Source organism: Molossus molossus, unplaced genomic scaffold (genome assembly GCF_014108415.1).
Source record: "Molossus molossus isolate mMolMol1 unplaced genomic scaffold, mMolMol1.p scaffold_m16_p_15, whole genome shotgun sequence".
Lineage (NCBI taxonomy): Eukaryota > Metazoa > Chordata > Mammalia > Chiroptera > Molossidae > Molossus > Molossus molossus.
Genome location: NW_023425350.1, coordinates 16,924,857 through 16,948,531, shown reverse-complemented (window position 1 = coordinate 16,948,531; position 23,675 = coordinate 16,924,857). Strand labels below are relative to the sequence as shown.

The window sequence follows — 23,675 nt, the reverse complement described above, 5'->3', positions numbered from 1 at the left end:
TTTCTGTGAGAGGGGCTGTTGCTTCTCCCTGGGGCTCTAGGAAGGGGCTCTTTGAGTAAGATGGCTACTGTCCTGTGAGGGAATGATTCAGCAAAAAACTCCCAGGGCCCTCCAAATCCCAAGTCTCTCCACACAGTTCCAGACCAGTCTGCCCTCCCTCTGCCAGAGCCCAAGGTGAGTGGCTGTTGCTAATTTAGTGCTCTGTCCCGGCCCTCTGCGCTGTGGAGCTGGCTTGGGATTTTAACCCTGAGAGAGCTGCACACAGCTAAAACAGCTGCTATCCGTGGGCTCCCAGTCCGGCCTCTCGTGCCTCTGCAGATCCTAACAGGCTCCAATCAGTGTCCTTTTTTCCTGTCTTTGGTTATATGGGTCCTCTCCGCCTGCTTTTCTGTTGCTTTTCTTCTACGATTTGTCTTTATTTTAGTTGTAATTCCAATTTGGTCCTGGGAGATGGTCTGTGTAGCTTCTATTTACTCTGCCGCCATTTTGGAATCCCTCAACCAATATCTTTTAATAGTATTGAAATCACTCCCATGATAGGCACATATTCAACTCTGGGAAATGTAAAATTGTGGAGGGCTTTGCATGACCAGAGTAGTAAATAAAAGCAAACGGGATGGCATCAAACATAAACCTCTCATATATTCCAATTCTCCTGAGGGGGCCCCAAGGCAGCATCTACCCAGTGTCTTAAAGGCCATTCTCTGCACTGCTTCAGGTCAGCTTGTCACCCCTCCTCTACGACACCAGGTAGCTTACTTGTGTGGTGAGCAGCAATGGAGTTGGCTGTGCTACTTACCTGAGGGTTCCTCACATGATGCAGCTGTTTCATTAATCTCTTGATCATCTTTATTCTGTTCCACTTGGCTGAGTTGAGACCTGTTTTCTATAAATAGCAGAACAAAAGCATACTGTTATTATTTAATTTATAGTGGGGAACCAGGAAAACAAAAACAGAAGCAAGAAAAGCTAAGTACATACACAATCATCCAGTTTTACTATCATGAGCTTCAACTAAAATTAAGTTTTCAATAAATGTGCCTCCATGTGTCTAACAGAGAATCACCAATTTTCAACTTTAAATCCTGACCAACTCTGAAATAAAACTTTTAGCAATACTTATCACAGCCTTAAAAATGTACATATTCCTGCCCTGGCCGGTTTGCTAAGTGGTTAGAGCATAGGCCCACAGACCAGTGAGTTGTGGGTTTGATTCCGGTCAAGGGCATGTATCTTGGTGGTGGTTCATCCCCAGCCCTGGTTGGGGTTGTGTGGGAGGCAACCAGTCCCTCTCACATCCATGTTTCTCTTTGTTTCTCTCTGTCCCTGCCTTCTACTCTATCTGATGATAAATAGAAAAAAATATATCCTCAGGTGAGGATAAAAAAAAAATTAAGTTCTGGCTGGTTTGGCTCAGCAGTTAGAGCGTTGGCCCATGGACCAGAGAGACCCGGGTTCGGTTCCCACTAAGGGCACATACCTTGGTTGCAGTTTGTCCCCAGCCCTGGTTGGGGTCGTGTGGGTGGCATCTAGTCGATGTGTCTCTCTCACATCAATGTTTCTCTCTCTCCCTCTTCCTCCCTCTATCCCTCCTGCTCTATCTGAAGAAAAATGCAAAAATGTCCTCAGGTGATGATAAAAATAAAAATTTTTTTAAATGTACATATTCCTAGAAATTCTACTTCCAGAAACATATTTTTTTTTTATCCTCACTCGAGGATATTTTTCCATTTTTTGTACAGATAGAGTGGGAGGGATAGAGAGGAAGGGAGAGAGAGACAGAAACATCGACATGAAGGGACACATCGAATGGCTGCCACCCGCACGACCAACCAGGGCCGGGGACAAACTGCAACCGAGGTACGTGCCCTTAGCAGGAACCGAACCCGGGTCTCTCCGGACCGCAGGCCGACGCTCTAACCGCTGAGCCAAACTGGCCAGGGCCCAGGAACATATTTTTAAAAAAATAATCAGAGCACCAAGATTTATTATATGCAAGTATGTTTAAAATAGCCAAAATTAACATCCTGGCCAGTGTAGCTCAGTTGTTTGAGTGTCATCCCACACACCAAAAGTTTGCTGGTTTGATTCTCAATCTGAGCACATGCCCAAGTTGCACACTCGATCCCTGGTTGGGGGTGTGCAGGAGGCAGCTGATTGATGTTTTGCTCTCACATCAATGTTTCTTTCTCTCCCTCTCCCTCTAAAAATCAATAAAAACATATTAAATAAAATAGCCAAAATGAACAAATAACAAGTCTAACAACAGGGAGTTGATTAAATAAGTTATAGCACATGCATGTAATGGACCACTATGTCGCTTATTACACCACATTTTAAAAGAGTATTTTAAAACATATAAAAAATATGCCCAGCCAGTGTGGCTCAGTAGTTGAGTGTCAATCTATGCACCAAGAGGTCACCAGTTTGATTCCTGGTCAGGGCACATGCCCAGGTTGTGGGCCAAATCCTCAGTGGGGGGCATGCAAGAGGTGGCCAGCTGATGTTCTCTCTCATCAATGTCTCTATCTCTCTCTCCCTTCCTCTCTCTAAAATCAATAAAGGAAAAAAAAAAAAATAGGTTATGGCCCAGCTGGTGTGGCTCAGTAGATTGAGCGTTGTCCCATGGACTGAGAGGTCCCATGGACTGAGAGGTCCCGGTTTAATTCCCAGTCAGGGCACATGCCCCAGTGGCAGGCTTGATCCCCAGTAGGGGCCGTGAAGGAGGCAGCTGATCGATGTTTCTTTCTCACAGCGATGTTTCTCTCTGTCTCTCTACCTTCCCCTTTCTCTAAAAAAATCAATAAAAAACATTAAAATAAAAAAAGGTTACAAAATAGCATGTACAATATGATCCCAATGTTGTAAAACAAACAAACAAAAACATCTGAAGGAATTCTAATCAGCTGCAGATTTACTAATTAATGTATCTTATAAACCAAATTTTAAAGTCTGCTATTTTTACACACACATATTTGATTTGGTCCCTTAAACAAACAAAAAAAAACAATACTGCCCTGGCCGGTTTGGCTCAGCGGTTAGAGCGTCAGCCTGCGGTCCTGAGAGACCCGGGTTCGGTTCCCGCTAAGGGCACGTATCTCGGTTGCAGTTTGTCCCCGGCCCTGGTCCGTTGTGCGGGTGGCAGCCGCTCGATGTGTTCCTTTCACGTCGATGTTTCTCTCTCTCTCTCTCTGTTCCTCTCTCTCCCTCCCACTCTACCTGAACAAAAAATGGAAAAATGTCCTCCAGTGAGGATAAAAAAATTAATTAATTAAAAAAAAAAAAAATACTAACTACTCCCTTTTTTGCTGTATGAATTTAAAAAAATGGATCAAAGACCAGACTCAGAAACGTATGTATAAGTACCTTTCTTGAAAATGCCAAGCACTTTGCCAGTAACTGAACAATGGAGAAAGCAAAAAACAAAAGATTTACCTCTCAAAATGGTAACTTTTTTAACTGCTGAATGTAATTCAAGAGAAGGTCTACATACCAGGCCTGGTGTTTTATGCAGACAATCCTGGCTTGTTTTAGAAGAAGACATGCATACATTCCCACACACATTTAATGCCAATTGTTGCTTCCCACCCCCCCTCTTGCTCCCTATTTTCTGTGCAGACTTAATCTTGCTAAGCAATTTGGCCAACCTGTAGGAAAATAACCCCAGCAGTTGACAATGGATAAGAGGATACTAAAATGATAAACAATCATCTTTCAGGATGGGATCATGGGAGATTTCTCTTTTCTTCTTTGGACTTTTATGTATGATTTAGTTTCTTACTGAGCATATGCCTTTTACAATCAGAAGAAAATATATTAAAAAAATGAATGTCATGATACTTCCTGAGAAGTGTGTCCAGTGGGTACAATTATGCTTAGCATCTGCTTTAGGATGGGGGAAAACATGAGTAAGGAAAGGCTTATCCTGAGACCATCTGATCAGTCCTCATTATTTCTATATTCCATTGCCTTCCAATCAAACAGTGGCAATAGCTCAGGACTGACCACGGTAGCTGGAGTTTCAGATTCCATAGCTTTCAATTTTTCATATTCTGGAACAGACTGAAAATATATGCCCTTATTTTGCAATGAGGATAAAAAAATGACTGGCAATTAAAGAAAGTATGTTTCCATAGAGCCAGCTGGATCACATATCACAAATCACAGTATTTCAAAAAAAGATGCACAGGCAAGAACTGACTTTTTTTCCCAAAACTATGCACAATAAGTGCAAACACATTCTATAAAGAAAGAAATACCTTACCATGCTGTCTTGTTTCTTTAGAACATGTGAGATCTGTGGGAGGACTCATTTCCTGCACTGCTTCTTCCGGCCCTCTCTCCTGCTGTAACCTACTGCTTCCAGCCTCCAGTTTGTTCTTTTCCTGATCTTCCTTTGCTCTATCCTCTTCCTCTTCTTCCTCTTCCTCCTCTTCTACTTCAGGTTCATCCTTCATTCTCATTAGAGCTGGAGGGAGTTCAGGACGCTTGGGAGGTAACTTCTATAAGGGAAACAAGACCATGAACAAATTGTTGAGAAAGAAACAAATCTCTTCCAGGGGGTTAAGTCAAATGTGTAGAATGTTTAACCTCTATATGTTGATAAACCCTGCAGAAGTATGATGGAAGTAGGACGTTTATGTGAAATTTTATCCATCTATGGACCCTTAACAAGTATCTTTATTAGTGTCCAGGGTCAAAAGAATATTAAGTACAAAACTCTGGAAACAGCATGTAAGGAACTAAAACATTTATTCCGGGTAAATATCAGCTACAGGAATTCTGTCCTGTCACCCCCTCATGATGTTAAAGGATCTTTATCATTACAAAATCTTCTAGGGAGTAAATCAGGCACACATTTCTAAGAAATAAATCATTTACACAGTGTTTTCATTTTAGATGGAACACAATTTCAAGAAAATAAGACGTGTAAGTAAGTAATATAGATCCTAAGAAAAAGGAAGACATTTCTTGAAGAATAAGGCCAACAGCCAACTATTCTAGTTAAGATCATATATATATCTATCTGTCTAACTTAGAGAGAGAGAGAGAGAGATCAACATAGAGAGAAACATTAATCGGTTGCCCCCCAAACAGGGATCAAACCTGCAACCAAGGTATATGCCCTGACCTGGAATCGAACCTGCAACCTTTTGGTGTATGGGACAATGCTCCAACCGAGACACTGGGCCAGGGCAAGACCTTTTAATAAAACTATTAGAAAAAGATGATCATAGCTTAAGGAATAGAGAGAAGATATCACAGTATATGTTGGGTATATCATGTTTTAAACAGGATTTAATTCAGTAATCATCTAAGGAGAGCTTCAACAAAGAGTTTTTCGTCTAACTAAAGCATAAGAATCCCCAACACACACACACCACAGAAAAGCTTCCATCTCAGGTAAACCACATACTCACTCAGAATATATGGCTGGGACATCAGACCTCTGCCACCAGAGGGCAGTTTTTCCCAATATAGAATGTAACTATATTAGGAGATAAGATCTTTAAAAGGCAACTAAGTAAAAAGAAGACTGTTAGGATAGGGTCCTAATCCAATATGCACCCCTTATAAGAAGAAGGGTACAAATGCACAGAAGGATGACCATATAAAGTGGCAGCAAGAACCCTGGCTGGTTTGGCTCAGCAGTTAGAGCGTCAGCCCAAGGACCAATGAGTCGAGGGTTCAATTCTGGTCAAGGGCACGTACCTCAGTTGCAGTTCAGTCCCAGCCCTGGTCGGATTGTGTGGGAGGCAACCAGTCAATGTGGCTCTATCACATTGATGTTTCTCTCTGTCTCTCTCTCCCTCCTTCCCACTCTATCTGATGATAAATGGAAAAATATCCTTGGGTGAGGAATTTTAAAAAAAACGCAGCAAGAGGGCAGCCATCTATAAGCCAAGGAAAGAGGCCTCAGAGGAAACCAACCCTGCTGGCACCTTGTTCTTAGACTTCTAGCCTCTAGAATTGTTGAGTCTGAGCATTACATCTATACACTGAGAGAAGCATTTACTGCAGGGAATCCTTTCTTAAATGTAACATTCATCATAAATCAATTCAACTAGTATTCTAATTTACAAATCAGTTACATGCAAAATGATTGGCATCACTCTATTCATTCCTTTTTTTGTTACTTTTCTTTCATTTTTTATCATTTCTCTTCATTTTTGGTCTTTCTTCTCCCCCCCCCCCCCCATTAATTCTTGATAACCCTAAACTGAAGAGAAAATCCAAGAACCAAGACCTGGAAAAGATGTGATCATACCAAGCCCACAGTCCTTTTTCACATTACTACGAAAAAAATGACGCATACTATGGAATGAATCATTGGATCTTTGAAAAGAAAAGAGAAACATTAGTTCAGATAACTCAAAAGCTAGAGGTTTAACACCTTGAACCACAACTTACCCCTACCGTTCCAGTTTTTAATTTGAATTTGCTTCCTCCTTTCATGGCACCAAAGAGAGGCAATGTAAGCTTTTTAGCTTTGTTTTCAGCATCTATAGTGTGACTTTCAGTCCTAGGAAGAAAGAATAAGTATACACCTCTATTCCAGTGAGGCCAAAAAAATTTATCTAAAAACACCATGACACTGACAAAAAAATTTGGGCAAAACAAAAATTTCCACAAAATGAAGAGAACTCAAAGTGCCTTACTTACCTGGAGTCCACACTTATAACCAGACAACAGCTATGAGCACAAAAGTTTTTTTTTTAAAAAGTGTGTGTGTGTGTGTGTGTGTGTGTGTGTGTGTGTGTGTAGGAGGCAGGATACCCTGTGTAGTGAGTAATGACAAAAATATAATAAGAGACCCTACAATGATGAGTTTGTCAATGTTCTCATTGGCTAAGCAAAATTATAAAAGCTAAGTCCACCAAGGTAAAGATGAGGAAGGGCAAAATAAAGAGATTGTAGAAATTAGAAGAAAAAAAAAAAACAGAGCCAAAAAGATAAAAGAATGGCAGTTGAGTGGACAAGGCACTCAGAGAGTATGTAGAGGCGGCAATGACAAGACAGCATGAGGTGAAAGTCCTCTGCTTCCGTCACACTGACCACAGCATGGCCCTGCACTGTGGAATGTCAGAACAGCACGGGCACTCCTGACTCACAGTAACCCAACTCATACAAGAAACTGACTACCCTGCTCCGCCCTGAAGCCCCATTTGCCACTACTGCCTTCTTTCACCTAAGTCTTACCCCTCCAGTGGCACTCTTGGGCCTAGTCTCACGCCCTTTCTCTCTACCAGAAATAGACTCGTTGTCTGACTAAGGCCACCAGAACAATCCTGCCTGCCTGGCCTTACAGACCCTTTGCCAAATCATTATCCTTCACAACCTTGCCCCATAAGCCTCAGAAAAGTGCTGACACAGAAAGACAAAGGCAAGAGCAGCAGAGTTATTTTGCAGCTCCATTAATTAGCTTGACTGGTCTGAAGGAGGTGCAAAGATGCCCAAAGGAGACGGTAAAGCATTAGAAAGAAAGTTTGGAAGTTCAACACTCAAGTGATAAGAGGAGGGGGAAGATACACAGTATCGGAAAGCCACTGTCTAAAGTAGAAAAGGGAGGATCAACTAGGCAGACACACAGGCAGCAGGAGGGGAGGCTCTGGAGAAATCTGATATATGTCTTTTAGCGAAGAACACCTGGAAGAGGTGAACTATCAAATTAAAGAATTAGAGTTGTAATTAAAAGTCACTATTAATTTGTTTACCCTGGACTATTCCTCCTGAGTTTTTACCTTTTTTCCACAAAAATATTATAAACAGTTGCTAGGTGTTAAATAGTAAAAATGATGGCAATGATGACAACAACAGTACATATATGCCAGCACTTTGTTAACTGCTATTCATTTCATCTTTGCAACATTACTATGTCTAATTTACAGATGAGGAAAGCAAAATTAAAGAAGTTACATAATTTGCCTCAAATGCCCAAAAAGTAATGGATGGAGGTGAGAATGAAACCCAAGAAGTCTAACTCTAGTGCGAACCTACCATCTCACTCTTGGCAAGGTAACTCAAATCATTTGGGTGAAGCAGAATTTTGGGAACTGACCTATGAATCACTGTATTAAATATCCAAATGACATATAAATATTTGAACAAACCTGCTAGTAATTTGAGGATACAATTTCCGTACAGATGATCAAGGGCTCCAGAAACATTTTCCCTCTACATCTCTATAAGAAGAGGTGCCTCTCAATATCTAGATACTCATCTATGCAATGCTCCCAGCATCAAGTGAAGGTTTTGTACTCAGGGGTGAGGGCCTGAATAAAGGCTGACAATCTACTGCAGCAATGTTAAATCAGAACTTTCTGCATTGATGGAGATGTTCTATATCTGTGCTGTCCGATAATAGCCACGAGTCACATGTAGCTATTGAGCCATGAAATGTGCCCAGTGTGACTGAGGAAATAAATTTTTAATCTTAATTTAAATATGACTATTGAGTGATGACTGGACAACACATATCTAAAGGAAACAAGAAACTTTCTATAGTAAACTACCTTCATGAGTGAATCCTCCCAGGCAATGACACTTTTTGAGATGCCCACCTGGTTTCTGCTCATTAGAGTTTGCTTATTTCTAAAACAATCAACTCAACATTTTCTTTTTTAAAAAAAAATGTTTTTATTTAGAGAGGAATGGAGAAACATCTATGTGAGAAACACTAATTGGCTGCCTCCTGCACGCCCCCTACTGGGGATTGAGCCGCAACCGGCGCAAGTGCCTTGACCAGGAATGGAACAAGAATCTCTCAGTCCAGGGGACAGATGCTCAATCCACTGGGCCACCCCGACCAGGGAAAATTCATTTTCAATATTTGTTGAGACCTCATAGAATAAATATTTAAAAAATACTATCAAGTTGAAAACTGGGACAGAAACTTGACTTGGGGTAAACACACAATATGGTGTACAGATGATGTGTTGTAGAATTGTGCATCTGAAATCTGTGTATTTTTGTTAACCAGTGTCACCCCAATAAATTCTATAAAAAGGGAAAAAAAAGATTGGATATTTCTCTCTCTCTCTCTCTCTCTCTCTCTCTCTCTCACACATACATACACACACACACACACACACACACACACACTAGCCAACTCTGGGAAAAAATAGTCTCAAAATCTTATTTACAAATTACTAAAAAATCTACTAGATATCTGCAAATAGATTTGGGTTAATCTCTTCCAATAATCTAAAAAAATCAAAGTTCACAACAGAGTCAACTTCAGGGGATTATACTTTCTCCCTTTATAAAGGAAGAAATTACCCTTTTAAAAAAGTATTATTATTGAACAGTTGTGAGCTGGATCTTAGAAATGAGGGATAGAGGCATTAAAATGACAATCTGGCCTCAGCTGGTTTGGATCAGCAGTTAGGGCTTAGGTCCACAGACCCAAGGGCAGAAAGTTCAATTCCCAGTCAAGAGCACATACCTGAGTTGCAGGTTCAATCCCTGGCCCTAGTCAGGGTTGTTTGGGTGGCAACCAATCAATGTGTCTCTCTCACATCAATGTTTCTCTCTCTCTCTCTCTTTCTCCCTCCTTTTCACTCTATCTAAAAAAAAAAAAAAAAAAAAAAATCAATGGAAAAATATCCTCAGGTGAGGATTAACAAAAAATATATACATATGAAAATTTGCATGAGCAAACCATGCAATAAACAGATGATGTGTAAGAGAAATGTACACTTGAAACTTATATAAGTTTGATTTAGAAAAAAAATTTTTTTTTTTTTTTTATCCTCACCCGAGGACATTTTTCGATATCTTGTTCAGATAGAGTGAGAGGGAGAGAGAGAGAGAGAGAAACATCAACGTGAGAGTGACACATCGAGTGGTTGCCACCCACACGACCCAACCAGGGCTGGGGACAAACTGCAACCAAGGTACGTGCCCCCAGCGGGAACCGAACCCGGGTCTCTCTGGACCGCAGGCCAACGCTCTAACCGCTGAGCCAAACCGGCCAGGGCAAGAAAAAAAAAAAATTTTTTTTAATCCTCACCCAAGGGCATTTTTGCACTTATCTTCAGATAGAGTAGAAGGAAGAAAGGGAGGAAGAGAGAGAGAAACATTGATGTGAGAGAGACACATCGACTGGTTGCCCCCCACATGACCCCAACCAGGGCTGGGGACAAACTGCAACCAAGGTACGTGCCCTTGGCGGGAACTGAACCCAGAACTCTCCAGTCTGCAGGCCAACACTCTAACCACTAAGCCAAACCGGCCAGGGCTAGAAGAAAATTTTTAAATAACAGTCCGCATTCATATTTTTCATCTGTGGTTTTAAAATAATAAATAAAAATCGTATTACATTATAGAATTTGTATTTCTCTTATCATGAGTGAGGTTGAGCATCTTTTTATGTAGTTAAGAGCTATTTGTATTTCTTTTTCAGTGGCCTATCAGTTGACATCCTTTGCCCATTTTTCTCTTGTGTGGGTGATGATCTACTTATCATTCATTAGTCTTTACACATTAGGGAAATTAGCCTTTTTCACATGTTGTTCTTTTAAGAAGTTTACTCTGCACTAAAAGATGAAGTATAAATTTCAGAGCATTCCACTGAAACAGGTATTAACAGTTTTCTCTAAAAATCTGTAGGTATCTATATTTCACAAATGAAATGGGTTTTTAGTTACTTTATGAAACCACTGCCTTCTGGGCTTTAAAGGGTTTCTTATATTCTATTTCTATTCAACAATGATTATCTAAAAAGATAAAAATATAATTTAAAATGTTATCTATGCAAACATGCTTATTTAAAATTCCAAGTACACATCACTTCATAAACTATATAAATGTCTAATCACTATGCTGTACACCTGAAACTAATATAATATTGCTTATCAACTGTAATTGAAAAAAATTTTAAATCAAAATTGTAAAACACAAATAAATAAATGATTGCATAGAAAAAAATTTTTTAATGAAATTCCAAGTATAACTGAAACTTACTTTTTTAGTTCTGGAATCTCTGCTGGCTTTACAATTTTTATCAACCCTTTAAGTCTCTGTTGTTCTTTCCTCAGTTCAAAAGTTCTAAGATGAAGTTTCTTCCGGGACACACCATCTAATGCACTCCCTGATTTCATTTCCGACATGAACGCATCTAAAGAGTCCTGAGACGGTGACTCTGACAGAGCTGTCAGGAAAGGGATAATACATGTTTAGAAAGATGGTTGTAAATGTTTTAGAATTCAAGCAAAGTTTCCATAGAAAATTCACTAACACAGAGCTGGACAAAGGACATTAATGATATTAGGAATAAGAAGAAAGGTTATAGCTGGAAGACTGCGGGACGTCGAAATAACTTAAAACGTTCTTTCTAGTTCCAAAGTGCTATGTTGCTCCTTAGAAAGGCTCCATATTCTGTATGATATATCTTATGAACCAGTGTAGCCCAGTGCATAGCATAGTGCACTACATATGGTTGATGCTCAATAAATATTTCTCTTTTTTCCTTTTTTTAAAAATCCTCACCGCAGGCTGACACTCTAACCACTGCACCAAACAGGCCAGGGCAATAAATATTTCTTTAATAAGTCACTGCCTTACCTTTGCTTGAGGCTTTCAGTCTCTCAGAAATATCAGAGAGTTCCTTTTCAGCATCATTTAACTTTGCAACCTGTAATGCCCAAAAGAACAAGGTTAGCAAATGTTTTTCTTCTTTCAAAATATGGTAGCTTTCTCCTGTTGTTTTCACTATTGTTATAAGTCTAAAGAGGATTAATTCAAAGTCCAGTTAAATCTGTTCCTTATGGAATTAACATTTTTCATTTGTTTATTTAATTCTAATTGAATCAATTTCTGAATTAAAGAACTCAGAATTAAACAGAATAAATGTACAGAACACAAACTTTATTTTTCTCATAAGAAAAAGCTCAAGGTATTTGTTTTCAATGATAAATCAAAAGAATAGATGCTGGGTAATGTTTTAAGCTCTGAATACTACTTAATATAGTGAAAACATCTGCTACCTTATGATAATTTCATGAAGGATACATTGTTTAAGACTATTATCAAACTATACTCCTCAAAGTCCTTTCATGATTTTTGACTGCCAGAAGCCTAAAGTCAATTTCACTTCAGAATGGTCCAATTTGGAATTTTTCCTTTCTTTTTTTTTGGGAGGGGAAGGGACAGCATATTCAAAGAATGCTCACTAATGGACCAATATCCACCTAGAGGTGGATAGAGATGACTAGTTGTTTGTAACCATAAAACTTGCAGATCACAAAAGTTGTACTTCAATACCAGATTTCAATGCTATTGCTTTAAAATTTATAATTATAAAAAAAGTTTTAAATAATACATTATTTTATTTTTAAAAATTAAACTAGTGCAGCTTCTTCTATAAATAAAACTTGCCAATGATTCAAAGGTCTCTGGCTTCTCATCAATCTTCCCAGCCTTCTTCATTCGCTTCAGACGCTTCTTCTCAACCAGGCCAGTCCGATCAAGAAATGTGTCATCATCACTATCATAAAAGTCTTCATCTTCCCAGTTCTTTGCTTTCCTTTTCCGAGATACTAGAGGTAAATAAAATAAATGGTAATAAAATAAGTTTAAAAAAAGAAAAGAAAAGGAAATAAGGCAAGTAGGCAAGCAGCTTAAAATAACACCATCGATCATTAAAAGACAGAATTCAACAAGGTGACAAAATACATTTGAAAACAAAGAACTACACCTTGGAGACACTATGCTAACTGAAATAAATCAGACACAAAAGACACACATTGCATGCTTCCACTTATACGAGGTACCCAGAGTAGTCAAACTCAGAGACAAGAAGTGGAACAGTGGTTACCAGGGACCAAGGGGGATGGAGAATGAGAAGTTAGTGTTTAATGGGTACACATATTCAATATGAGAAGATGAAAAAGTTCTGGAGATAGCAATGGTGATGGTTGTACAACACTGTGAATGTATTTAATGCCACTGACCTTTACATTTGAAAATGCTTAGCCCTGGCCAGTTTGGCTCAGCAGTTAAGAGCATCGGCCTACAGATTGAAGGGTCCCAGGTTCAATTCCTAGTCAAGGACATGTAACTGGGTTGCTGGTTCAGTTGTGCAGGAGGCAACCAATCGATGTGTCTCTCTCACATTGATGTTTCTCTCTCTCTCTCTCTCCCTGCCCCCACCACTCCCTCCCTCCCTTCTGTCTAAAAATTGGTGGAAAAATATCCTTGGGTGAGGATTAACAACAACAAAAAATAATAAAAATGCTTGAAATGGGCCCTGGCCAGGTGGCTCAGTCGCTTGGAGTGTAATCCCATGCCCCAAAAAGGTTGCAGGTTTGATTCCCAGTCAGGGCACATGCAGGAGGCAACCGATCAATGTCTCTCTCTCTACCCCCGCCCCATGTTCTCTCCCTAAAAATCAATAAAGACATATCCTCAGGTGAGGATTTTTTAAAAAATGCTTAAAATGCTGACACATCACCTAAGGCAATAGAAACAAAGGAGAAAATGAACACATGGGACTATATCAAACTCAAAAGCTTCTGCACAGCGAAAGATACAATCATCAAAATGGAAAGGCAACCCACTGTAAGGGAGAACATAATTGTCAATGATATATCAGATAAGGGGTTAATTTCCAATACATATAGAGTGCTCAAACAAGTCAACAAAAGGAAGACAAAGAACCCAATTAAAAAATGGGCAGAGAAACTAAATAGACACCTCTCTAAACAGGACATACAAATGGCTAAGAAACATATGAAGAAATGCTCATCATCACTAATCATCAGAGAGATGCAAATTAAAACAATGAGGTATCACCTCACACCTGTCAGAATGGCCACCATCAACAAATCATCAAACAACAAGTGTTGGCGAGGGTGTGGAGAAAAGGGGACTCTAGTGCACTGCTGGTGGGAATGCAGACTGGTGCAGCCACCATGGAAAACACTATGGTGTTACCTCAAAAAATTAAAAATTGAACTTCCATTTGACCCAGTGATCCCACTTCTAGGAATATACCCTAAGAAGCCTGAAACACCAATCAGAAAGAATATATGTACCCCCATGTTTATAGCAGCACTATTTACAATAGCTAAGATCTGGAAACAGCCCAAGTGTCCATCAGTAGACGAATGGATAAAAAAGCTGTGGTACATACACACAATGGAGTACTACGCAGCTGTAAGAAAGAAAGATCTCTTATCCTTTGAGACTACATGGAGGGACCTGGAAAGTATCATCCTAAGTAAAACAAGCCAAACAGAGAAAGACAAGTTTCAGATGATCTCACTTATTTGTGGAATATAATGAACATAACAGTCTGAGGAATGGGGTAGTCCCAGAGACATGGAAGTGGGGTACAGACTGACAATCCCCAGAAGAGGGGGTGGTGGGGGAGAGATAAACCCCAGAACTTATATGCATGTATGCATGAACAGTGGACATGGACAACAAACTGGGGAAAGGGCAGGGAGGGAGAGAGAGGGGGGAATCAGTGGGGGAAAAAGGAGAAACATCTGTAACAAAAATTAATTAATAAAAAAATAAATGCTTAAAATGGTAAATTTTATATTATATATATTTTCTATCACAATAAAAAATTAAAACAAAGAGATTTATTTAATAAGCAAAGACTTTTAAAAATGAATGAGTAAAAAAAGGAAAAAGATAAACAAGGAAAAGGCCAATAAGCCAAAAGATAATTTGAAAAATAATAATAAAAGCAGTTCACATTAAAAGAAATACAAATGGTCAAAAACATTTGAGATGTTAAACTTTAAAAAAGTAATTTAAAAAATACAAATTAAAACAACGAGATGCCACTTCTCACCTATTAGACTAGAAAAAGGCATTCAAAGGTTACTAACAGCCAGTTTGTCAAGGGTATAGGAAGAAACACTCTCCAACAGCTGGTGGGAATGTACACTCATATCACTTTTTTCATGTTCAATCTTACAACACCTGTCAACATTAAAAATACAATGATCCAGGAATTTCACTTGTAGGAATTTATACTATAGCTATCAAGCATTATTTGTAACAGTGAAAATCTGGAAAGCCCATCAACAGGGCACTATGGTAGCTATTATTTTTTTGTCCAGGCTATACCATCTTACTCCCCTTGTTAAGGTAAAAGTACCCCCTTTCCTCTAGGAAACTCCTTCTTTATTCCATCTGGATTAGGGGTAGTCATGTGACCAAAGCCAGAGCAGTAAGAATCCTTTCTTCATATTTTTATTTAAATATAGGGAAAAAGAGGCTCTCTTGAGGATATAAAAACATGGGGTAAGAATCTGACTGAAAATGAAAACCATGCACTCCTGAGACAGACTTGCTCATAGATATACACATACACACAGCTTATATGTGTCCTAGTGATACCAAGTTCTAGTTCCAAAACTTAAGGTCCTGGTTCATGCTGTTCTTTCAATCCTGTGAGCTACACTTCCCAGCTTCTGGAGCCAATAACCTTTCCTCCTATGCTTGTATGAATTGGGTTTCTATTATTTGCAACCAAAATAGTCCTTAATAGTCCTTATTAATGTAAGTCTGATAATTTCCAGGTTAAGATGGTACACTGAACATACATACAGGATTTCACTTTCTCCCCATAATCCACTAAAACTGTAGTAAAGAGATCTTTCTTTAAAGACACTACTAATCCATAAGACAGGGAGAAGGGAGGGGATAGTACTACCAGTTTTAGGTATTAGGAAGCAAACAGATAAATGAAAATGAACTTAGCAGAACTAAAAAGATAAATCTTAAAACAAAGTGGGGAGAGCTGAGAAGTAATCTGATTATACTGCAGAACTGGGGATGGGTAGTAGCACTGAAATAAGGAGAGCTGAGTAAAAGCTGGGTGAGAAACAGATCTTCCCCAATGCCTACTCATCTCTTTCCTACCCCCCAGAAAAAAATCCAGAGGTTAATCTCTGGAAAGGGTAGGACAGAAAGTTTCTGGACTGTAAATTGACTAATACAGTTGAGGGCATGGATACTATATTCTAGGAATAGTACTGTCCTGAAAATAGCTGAATGCTGAGAAGCTCCTCAGCCATCTTCCACCACTGAGCTCTAGGAATGCTGGCAGCCAGTCTTTCCTGTCATGCAGGAGACTGCAAGAATCCTCTCTGGGAAATATTGCCAGAAGAGGAAGAAAAACCTATGGATATTTACGTGAGGAGTTCCCACCTAAATATTCTAAGCTGTCATTCACCTTTTACATCCCCAAATAAGAATCTACAACCAAGGACGACATGACACCTGAGAAAATCCTCTATCATGCCAGATAGAGATCAAACAAACAAAAAGAAAACGCAACCTGGAGAAAACAGATTAGCAGAAGCATGAGATAATCACAATCCATGAAACAAGATCATTGTTTTAAAAGTAAAAATTCCAAAAAAATAAGCTTTGAAAATTAAAATCTTGACAACAAAATAGAGACTGAAAGATAAAGTTGCAGAAATCTCCACAAAGAAAAAACAGACATAGAAATAAAAAAGAGAAGAAAAAAAAAGATAAGAAACTGCCCAGCTGGTGTGGTTCAGTGGTTGAGCAGCGACCCATGCATCAAGAGGTTACCGGTTCCATTCCTGGTCAGGGCATATGCCCAGGTTGTGGGCCAAATCCCCAGTGTGGGGCATGCAGGAGGCGGCCAATTAATGTTCTCTCTCATCGATGTTTCTGTCTCTCCCTCTCCCTTCCTCTCTCTTTAAAAATTGATAAAGAAAAAAATTAAATTAAAAAGTCAAGAAACTTAGATGATCAGTCCAAGAGCTTCAATATCTAAATGACAGAATCCCAGATAAACAGCAAACAGAGGGCTGAAATGATTAATGGTACAATTCCAGAAATGTTCCTGAACTGCCAAGATTTCCAGATCAAAAGGACCCAATGAGTACCCAGAAAACTGAGTGAAGAGACCCACAGAAAGGTACATCATAGTGAAGTATCAGAACCTTGAGAATAAAGGAAAACTCTTACAAATATTCAGTGAGGTGGAAAAAAGATGACATACAATAAATCAGGTATATGAACAGTTTAGGAAGAAAATTATTTCCAATTTAGAATTCTATTCCCAGCCAAACTATTAACCAAGAGTAAAGCTAGAATAATTATATTTTCAGAATGAAGGATTTAATAGTTTACTAGCTCTATATCTTTTTTCAGGAATCCACTAGGGGATGTCCACCAAAACAAGAGCAGAGACCAAGAAAAATGAAAGATGTGAAATCCACTGAAGACTATCATCATCCATGCCCTCTACTGTTGTACCAGCTTTTTAATCTGCTAAAACTACAGAAGGATGCATTCCACTAAAACAAGAGAGTAAGCCAAAAAATCTGAGAACATGAGAATAAAAAAAAAAAAAGTCCAACTCTGGAGAAAGGCAAAGGAAATCTCAAGGATTACAGCAAAGTGAAGTTCCAGGTGACAGTTCTGCAGCAGGTCTAGAGAGCAGTAAGCCGTGAAAGAGGAATAGTGCTCTTCAGGAGAAATGTCTCCCCTCAACATCAGAATTGATAAATCACTTAATGTGAATGACCATGTGAAAAAACACACTGAAACGCTATTGAAAGGTATGGGAATAATGAGCAAGAGGTATTAAAAAAATCAAACACATGAAAAACAAAAACAATTATTTTTTAAGTTAAAATATAGGTACTGTAAAATATTATATTCATTTCAGGTATACAACGTAGTTATTCAACATTTATATACCTAATGAAATGATAACCATGTAAGCCTAGTAACCATCTGATATCATAACAGGTTATTATGACATTATTGACTATATTCCCTATCTTGTACATTTCATCCCTGTGGTTTATTAATTTTTTTAAATATTTTTATTTTTTAGAGAGAGAGGGGAAAGGAGAGAGAGATAGAAACAGTGAGAGAGAAACATTGACTGGCTGCCTCCTGCATGCCTTCTACTGGGGATTGAGCCTGAAACCTGGGCATGTGCCCTGACTGGGAATCGAACTGAAACCTCTCAGTCCATGGGCCAATGCTCAATCCACTGAGCCACACCAGCCGGGTTTATTAATTTTTTAACTGGAAATTTGTACATCTTACTTCCTTTTGCTGTTTTTGCCCTTCCCTTCACATTTCTCCCCTCTGGCAACCATTAGTTTGTTCTCAGTGTCTATGAGTCTATTTCTGTTTTGTTTTGTTTGTTCATTTAAAACAAACACAATTATTAACTTCAGGAAAAATAAAAAGAATTTAAAATTGTTCAGTTGTGACTAATATTTGCATAAGCACAATCACCACATAAATACAAAATCCTAATTTAACAGTCAACAGATGACTAGATGACCAGGGATGAAGGCTGAGGAGGGACAGAGCAAGGAGCAGGTATATTTCATTATAAGCCTTTCGTAGTTTAAAACTATACATAAGTTATTTTACAACAGAAAGATCAATTTTAGATTAAATAAAATATAAGCCTTATTAATAAGTGATGGTATTGCCAGTTTTGTATTTTTTAATCACTCGAGAATATGTTTATTCATTTTTGTTGTTTGTTTAGAGAGAGAGAGACAAGGAGAAACATCGATCGTTGCCTCTCATATGCACCCCAAGTGGGGATCAAACCTGTAACTTTTTTGGTGCACAGGATGACACTCCAACTAACTGAACCACCCGGCCAGGGCACCAGTTTTTAAAAATGACATAAGCAATGTAATGATGTGGAAAATTTCCATGGTACATTCTTTTTTTTTATACTTTATTTATTTATTTTTACTGATTTTTTTTTTTTATCCTCACCCAAGGACATTTTTTTCCATTTTTTGTTTAGATAGAGTGAGAGGGAGAGAGAGAGAAATATCGACGTGAAAGGGACACATTGAGTGGCTGCCACCCGCACAACCAACCAGGGCCGGGGATAAACTGCAACCGAGGTACGTGCCCTTAGCGGGAACCGAACCCGGGTCTTTGAGGACCACAGGCCGACACTCTAACCGCTGAGCCAAACCGGCCAGGGCCCATGGTACATTCTTATGTTAAAAAAGTAAGTCACAAAAGAGTATAAATAATATAACTGCATTTGTGTACAAGTGTTTGTTTTTTGTTAAAGGAGCTAGTTCTGAACACACATCTGTTTGCACAGAAAATGTCTGGGAGAACATAAACAATGGCTATCTTAGGGTATTGAGATAAAAAAAAAATTTTTTTTTTTCACTTCAGAGTAGTCTGTACAATTTACATTTTCCCCTAAAAAATGGTTTTATTATCTTTTGTTAAAATTGCCTTCCTTCTTTTTTTCTTTTTAAAGAAAAATGTGTTCCCACATACTCACCTGCCTCCTGCCGCAGCAATCCCAAAGTATCGAGGATTCGACAAGCTTCCAGTGAGCACTGGATCATTGCTTCCTTTTTCTTTCCTGAGTGAATCGCCTCAGCCACCAGTTGTTTTCCCGTTGAATCATCCACAGGTAATCTGCATTGGTTTAGAGGGGATTATAGCACAGCACTAATTCTCACACAAAAATTAATATATTATGGTAATAGCCATGTTTGCTTTTTTTAGATGACTTTTCAATCTCTTGGTTCATTTTGTTCTATCTTGCCAAGGTTAGATTTTGAATCTTTCCTTTCCACCTTCACCCATTCTACCCCACCCATCAATAACATAAGTGTTACTAAACTATCAAGACCCCAAGTCAGGAATAGCCTAAAATTAAAACTAAAATTACTCTTTGGATTGTTGTCTATAACTGTAAATTAAGCCTGAAATTGGTCACTTTCCAGAAATGGACATTAATGAGAAGAGAACATACCTCACCCTGCAGAGCCAAGTGCTATGTCCCTGTTCATCAAATTCATACTCTAATTCTTCTCCTTTGGGAGGTAGAAAGACAAAAGAATTTTAATAAGATCTAAAAATTACTAGTTGATACAAAGGAAAAAGAAAACAAAAGTTAAATTAGAATATCAAATTCCCCTATCATACTGAAAACTGAACTTCAAAGCATTTCAGTTCTCATTCCTAGGGATTATCATCTGATAATAAAATTAGGATGAGCTTGAGGCAGAAAAAAAGAAAATTCAAGTCAAAACTATCAGCTCTCCATACATAGCTTTGTCCACTGTATAGTAACTTTCACATTTTTTATAAGTTGTAGACTTAAGTCGTTAAATTGTCACAATTGCCTTGTTTAGAAGCATAAATGTAAGTGCAGAACACAACCAATTCATATATATTCATGCACTCACACAAACACACACATCTATGCATACACCCATACACAAAGATGCTCCTTCAACAAATCTCTAATAAAACAATCTTCTGTAGAATTATTTTTTAAATCCTACAAAATCAAATTCCAGGCTAAGAATTACAAAAGATCAGGTGAATTACAAAGAAAAAATTACAAGAAGCCGGCTCAATCTCCCACCACCAAAATCTAGGATCTTTTGAGAAGAATGAGGCAAGTCAGAAAAAATAACTTCCTTTTTTCCAAGATGAGAAAGACTAACAAGATTTTTTACTATTTTCAAAATAAACCTGACACAACTGACTACAAGAGCAAGTACTGAACAAGGAAGACAGCAGATAAAATAACCCATTTCTAAATACCTGAAGATTTAGAAAACAACATTGCTTGTGGACACATTCTACCAGGAGGGTCAGAGTCTATTTACATACCTTCTCGGTCAAAAAAACCTTGGAGAGCCTTCTTCGGATCCTTTATATAAAAGGCTTCCCTTTCCTGCTGAAACTCTAAAACAATGGGGTTCTCTTCAGCCTCATCCTCAACAGCATCTTCTCCTACATTGGTATATGGAGAATATGGGAAAGAAAGAAAAGGCAATCAGATATAAGAGACCATTTGAATGACACCCACTATCCTTTCTTTATAAAGATAGTTACAGTGATGAAAAGAAGAAGTGGGGAGAGAACAACCAAAAAAATCACCAGCATCACCTTGGCCGGTTTGGCTCAGCAGTTGGAGCGTCAGCCTGTGGACCAGAGAGACCCGGGTTCGGTCCACGCTGGGGGCATGTACCTCGGTCAGTTTGTCCCTGGCCCCGCTTAGGGTTGGGTGGGTGGTGGCCAGTTGATGTGTCTCTCTCACATCGATTTTTCTGTCTCTCTCTTCCCTCCTCTCTCCCTCCTGCTCTATCTGAAGATAGATGTGAGAATGTCCTCCGGTGAGGATGAAAAAAAAAAAATCACCAGTATCTACATCTTCAGGTTTTCTAAATTGTGTGGCAAGTTGAAACTTGTTTTTGTGGCATTTTTTCCCTTTCTATTACCGTATTTTAAAAGCAAATTACCTACCACATTTCCTATGGAAAAAAAGAAATCAAATCTCCAGGTCTCATACTTTGTCGCCAGCAGAATTTCCTAATACTTCTCATATCTGTCAGATGGAGTGGTCTATTCATTACTCCCTTAAAATTATCAAACGCTGCCCTGAACGCCACTCCCAATGCTCAGCTTCCTATGGGATACTTTACTTTCCTCCAAGTCCCAGTTCAAAACTCTTCTGCTTATAAACTTTCCCAAAAATCTAAGTCAGTGCTGCCCAACAGAAATACAATGAAAGCCATATGTAATCTAACATTTTCTAGTAACCTTATTAAAAAGAGAAACGGGTGAAATTACTATCATGTTATCAATATAGAAATATTATCAATGAGATATTTTACATTCTTTTTCCATGCTAAGTCTTTGACATCCAGTGTTTTTCACATATAGCATTTGGACAAGCCACACAGTGAGTGTCCGATAACCACATGTGGCTAGTGACTATCATACTGGACAGTGCAGGTCTAAGTCCTCAGTGATAGCTCCCTTCTCTGAACCCTTACTCTAGCATGGTTTCTAGATTTTGTTTGGTGCTTACCAAACTAATATCATATACCCTGTCCCCCATCAACATATTAAGGCCTTTTCTATCTTTTTATATTCCTAGTTCCTAAATACCCATTCCTAACCCCTCTGGCTACAGGACCATCTTTCTCTGATTAGATATTTCACATTTCAGGATATTTCCACGTGTACAAAAAATTCAAGGGAATATTCTATATTGGATGATATTCCATTTTATTTGTTTAAATGTAGTTCCAGCCCTTTCGGTGATAATCAAAACCAGTACTTAATAAAAAAATTATTTTTAAATGGTAAAAATACCAAACATTGTATGCTGAGGAAGAGTGTCCAACAAGGGCGTGAACTGCAAAACAAATGAAAAGAAGTCTATAGTACCCATAATTCGATTTTTTGACTTCAGAAAAGAAACCTCCTGTGGAAATTGTATTTGCCCTATCTATCTCAAAAAGCCGTGAAAAGCTTGGAAAAAAAAAACATTTGAGGGTACCACTAGTAATGATTTTAAAATATTAACCTCTGATAGCAATTTTAATTTCTTACCCATTCCCCAGGTACAGCCCATTTCATCATCTTGACTACTAGTGTTTCTCTTCTTTTCAGTGGTATCCAACTCCTCATCTTCACCAGAGTCTTCTCCCAGCATCTTTTTCTCCAACATCCTTTGTTGCTTCTTGCGCAGTTCCTTCAGCTGCGTTACTGTCAACTCGGACTCTGCCTCTCGGTCTTCCTCTGGTCCCTGAGGAACCAAGCGAGAGAACCCTGGAGTTCAGGGTCCCCGACGGCCCTCTCGGAAATGGGGCAGTGTGTCCTGGGGTCTGGAGACCAGGGGCCAGATTCCTCCACTGTGTGATCACCGGCTAGAGGGCTGGCCTTCCTCAGCGAAAGCTTCCGAAGCTCAGGAACCCTGCCCGGGGCTCCAGAGATTTCGACTCGAGGTTTTTCCACTTACCTGAAGAAGAAAGAGTCGGGTGCTGCAGCCGAAGCGGAGAACATGCCCGACGTGGACCCGACAATAGGTGCGGGGCGGGATGCGCGTTTTGTTGAGAAAGGTGCCGTGGGTGCTTCCCAGATCGTAGAGGTAGAAGCCGGGCCCGTGGCCGTCGCACTCCCCGTCGGCGCCCGCCGCCCCGTGCTGCAGCACGGCGTGGTGCCGAGACACCGAAGGGTGCTCCAGGCACACGTCGCAGCTGGGCAGCCTCCCGAAAAGGCAGCAGCTGGCCCCTTTCAAGCTTCGGGTACCAAGGATCGTGCCGCCCTTCAGGGTCTCTAGGCTGTAGGGGCCGGCGGCGGGGCCGCCCCAGGGCGGCTCTCGGTAAGGGGGCGCCCGGGCCGGGCCGTCGGGAGCAGGCGCCGCTGTGGGGGGCCGCGGCTGCCCCTCCGGTGGACTCCTAGTCTCCGCGCTTTCGGGCCGAGCCGGAGGGACATCGGGCTCCCCGGAACCTGGGTCCGGCAGTGCTGTGGGCCTCTCCGGCCCCTCCTCCGGGTTTGAAGGGTTGGGGGCCGGGAACTTGCCCCGCATCGCCGGGGGCACCGGCAGGGCTGGTTTTTTGAAGTCGCCATAGAGTTCTTCCGAAGCCGTTGGCTCGGGCACAGGGGGGCTATCGGCCATCCTTAATCGGGTTCAGCCTCGAAATGTGTCCTGGGAAACCTCACCCTGCGGTCGCGGCCTTCCCCCCCACGCCTCTCCCTCCCCAGCTCCCAGCGCCAGCTTTGGGCGGCGACTGCGATGTTGCGTGAAGAGCGCGGCGAAGAGGTGCGTTACCCACAGGAAGGTCATAATAGGCTGAAAACAAAAAAAAGCAGGCGAGGACGGGGACATGTTTAGAGGTTGCACAGTGGGTTGTAAG

The 23,675-nt window shown here is 39.9% G+C and overlaps 1 protein-coding gene across 1 annotated transcript in view; it reads right to left on the bottom strand.

Annotated features, from left to right (window-relative positions):
- LOC118631006 (solute carrier family 4 member 1 adaptor protein) overlaps positions 1 to 23,633 on the bottom strand; it is a 34,732-nt gene extending 11,099 nt beyond the window's left edge. Inside the window, exons 1-11 of the mRNA XM_036263301.1 lie at positions 22,778 to 23,633; positions 22,369 to 22,564; positions 20,638 to 20,760; positions 19,769 to 19,829; positions 19,289 to 19,428; positions 12,379 to 12,539; positions 11,566 to 11,635; positions 10,966 to 11,152; positions 6,412 to 6,523; positions 4,265 to 4,502; positions 800 to 886 (exon numbers count right to left, since the gene is read on the bottom strand). Of these exons, the coding sequence (XP_036119194.1) occupies positions 800 to 886; positions 4,265 to 4,502; positions 6,412 to 6,523; positions 10,966 to 11,152; positions 11,566 to 11,635; positions 12,379 to 12,539; positions 19,289 to 19,428; positions 19,769 to 19,829; positions 20,638 to 20,760; positions 22,369 to 22,564; positions 22,778 to 23,437 (2,035 nt within the window). The 5' untranslated portion in view covers positions 23,438 to 23,633. The remainder of the gene's footprint in view (positions 1 to 799; positions 887 to 4,264; positions 4,503 to 6,411; positions 6,524 to 10,965; positions 11,153 to 11,565; positions 11,636 to 12,378; positions 12,540 to 19,288; positions 19,429 to 19,768; positions 19,830 to 20,637; positions 20,761 to 22,368; positions 22,565 to 22,777) is intronic.
- Between the last annotated feature and the right edge of the window lie 42 nt (positions 23,634 to 23,675).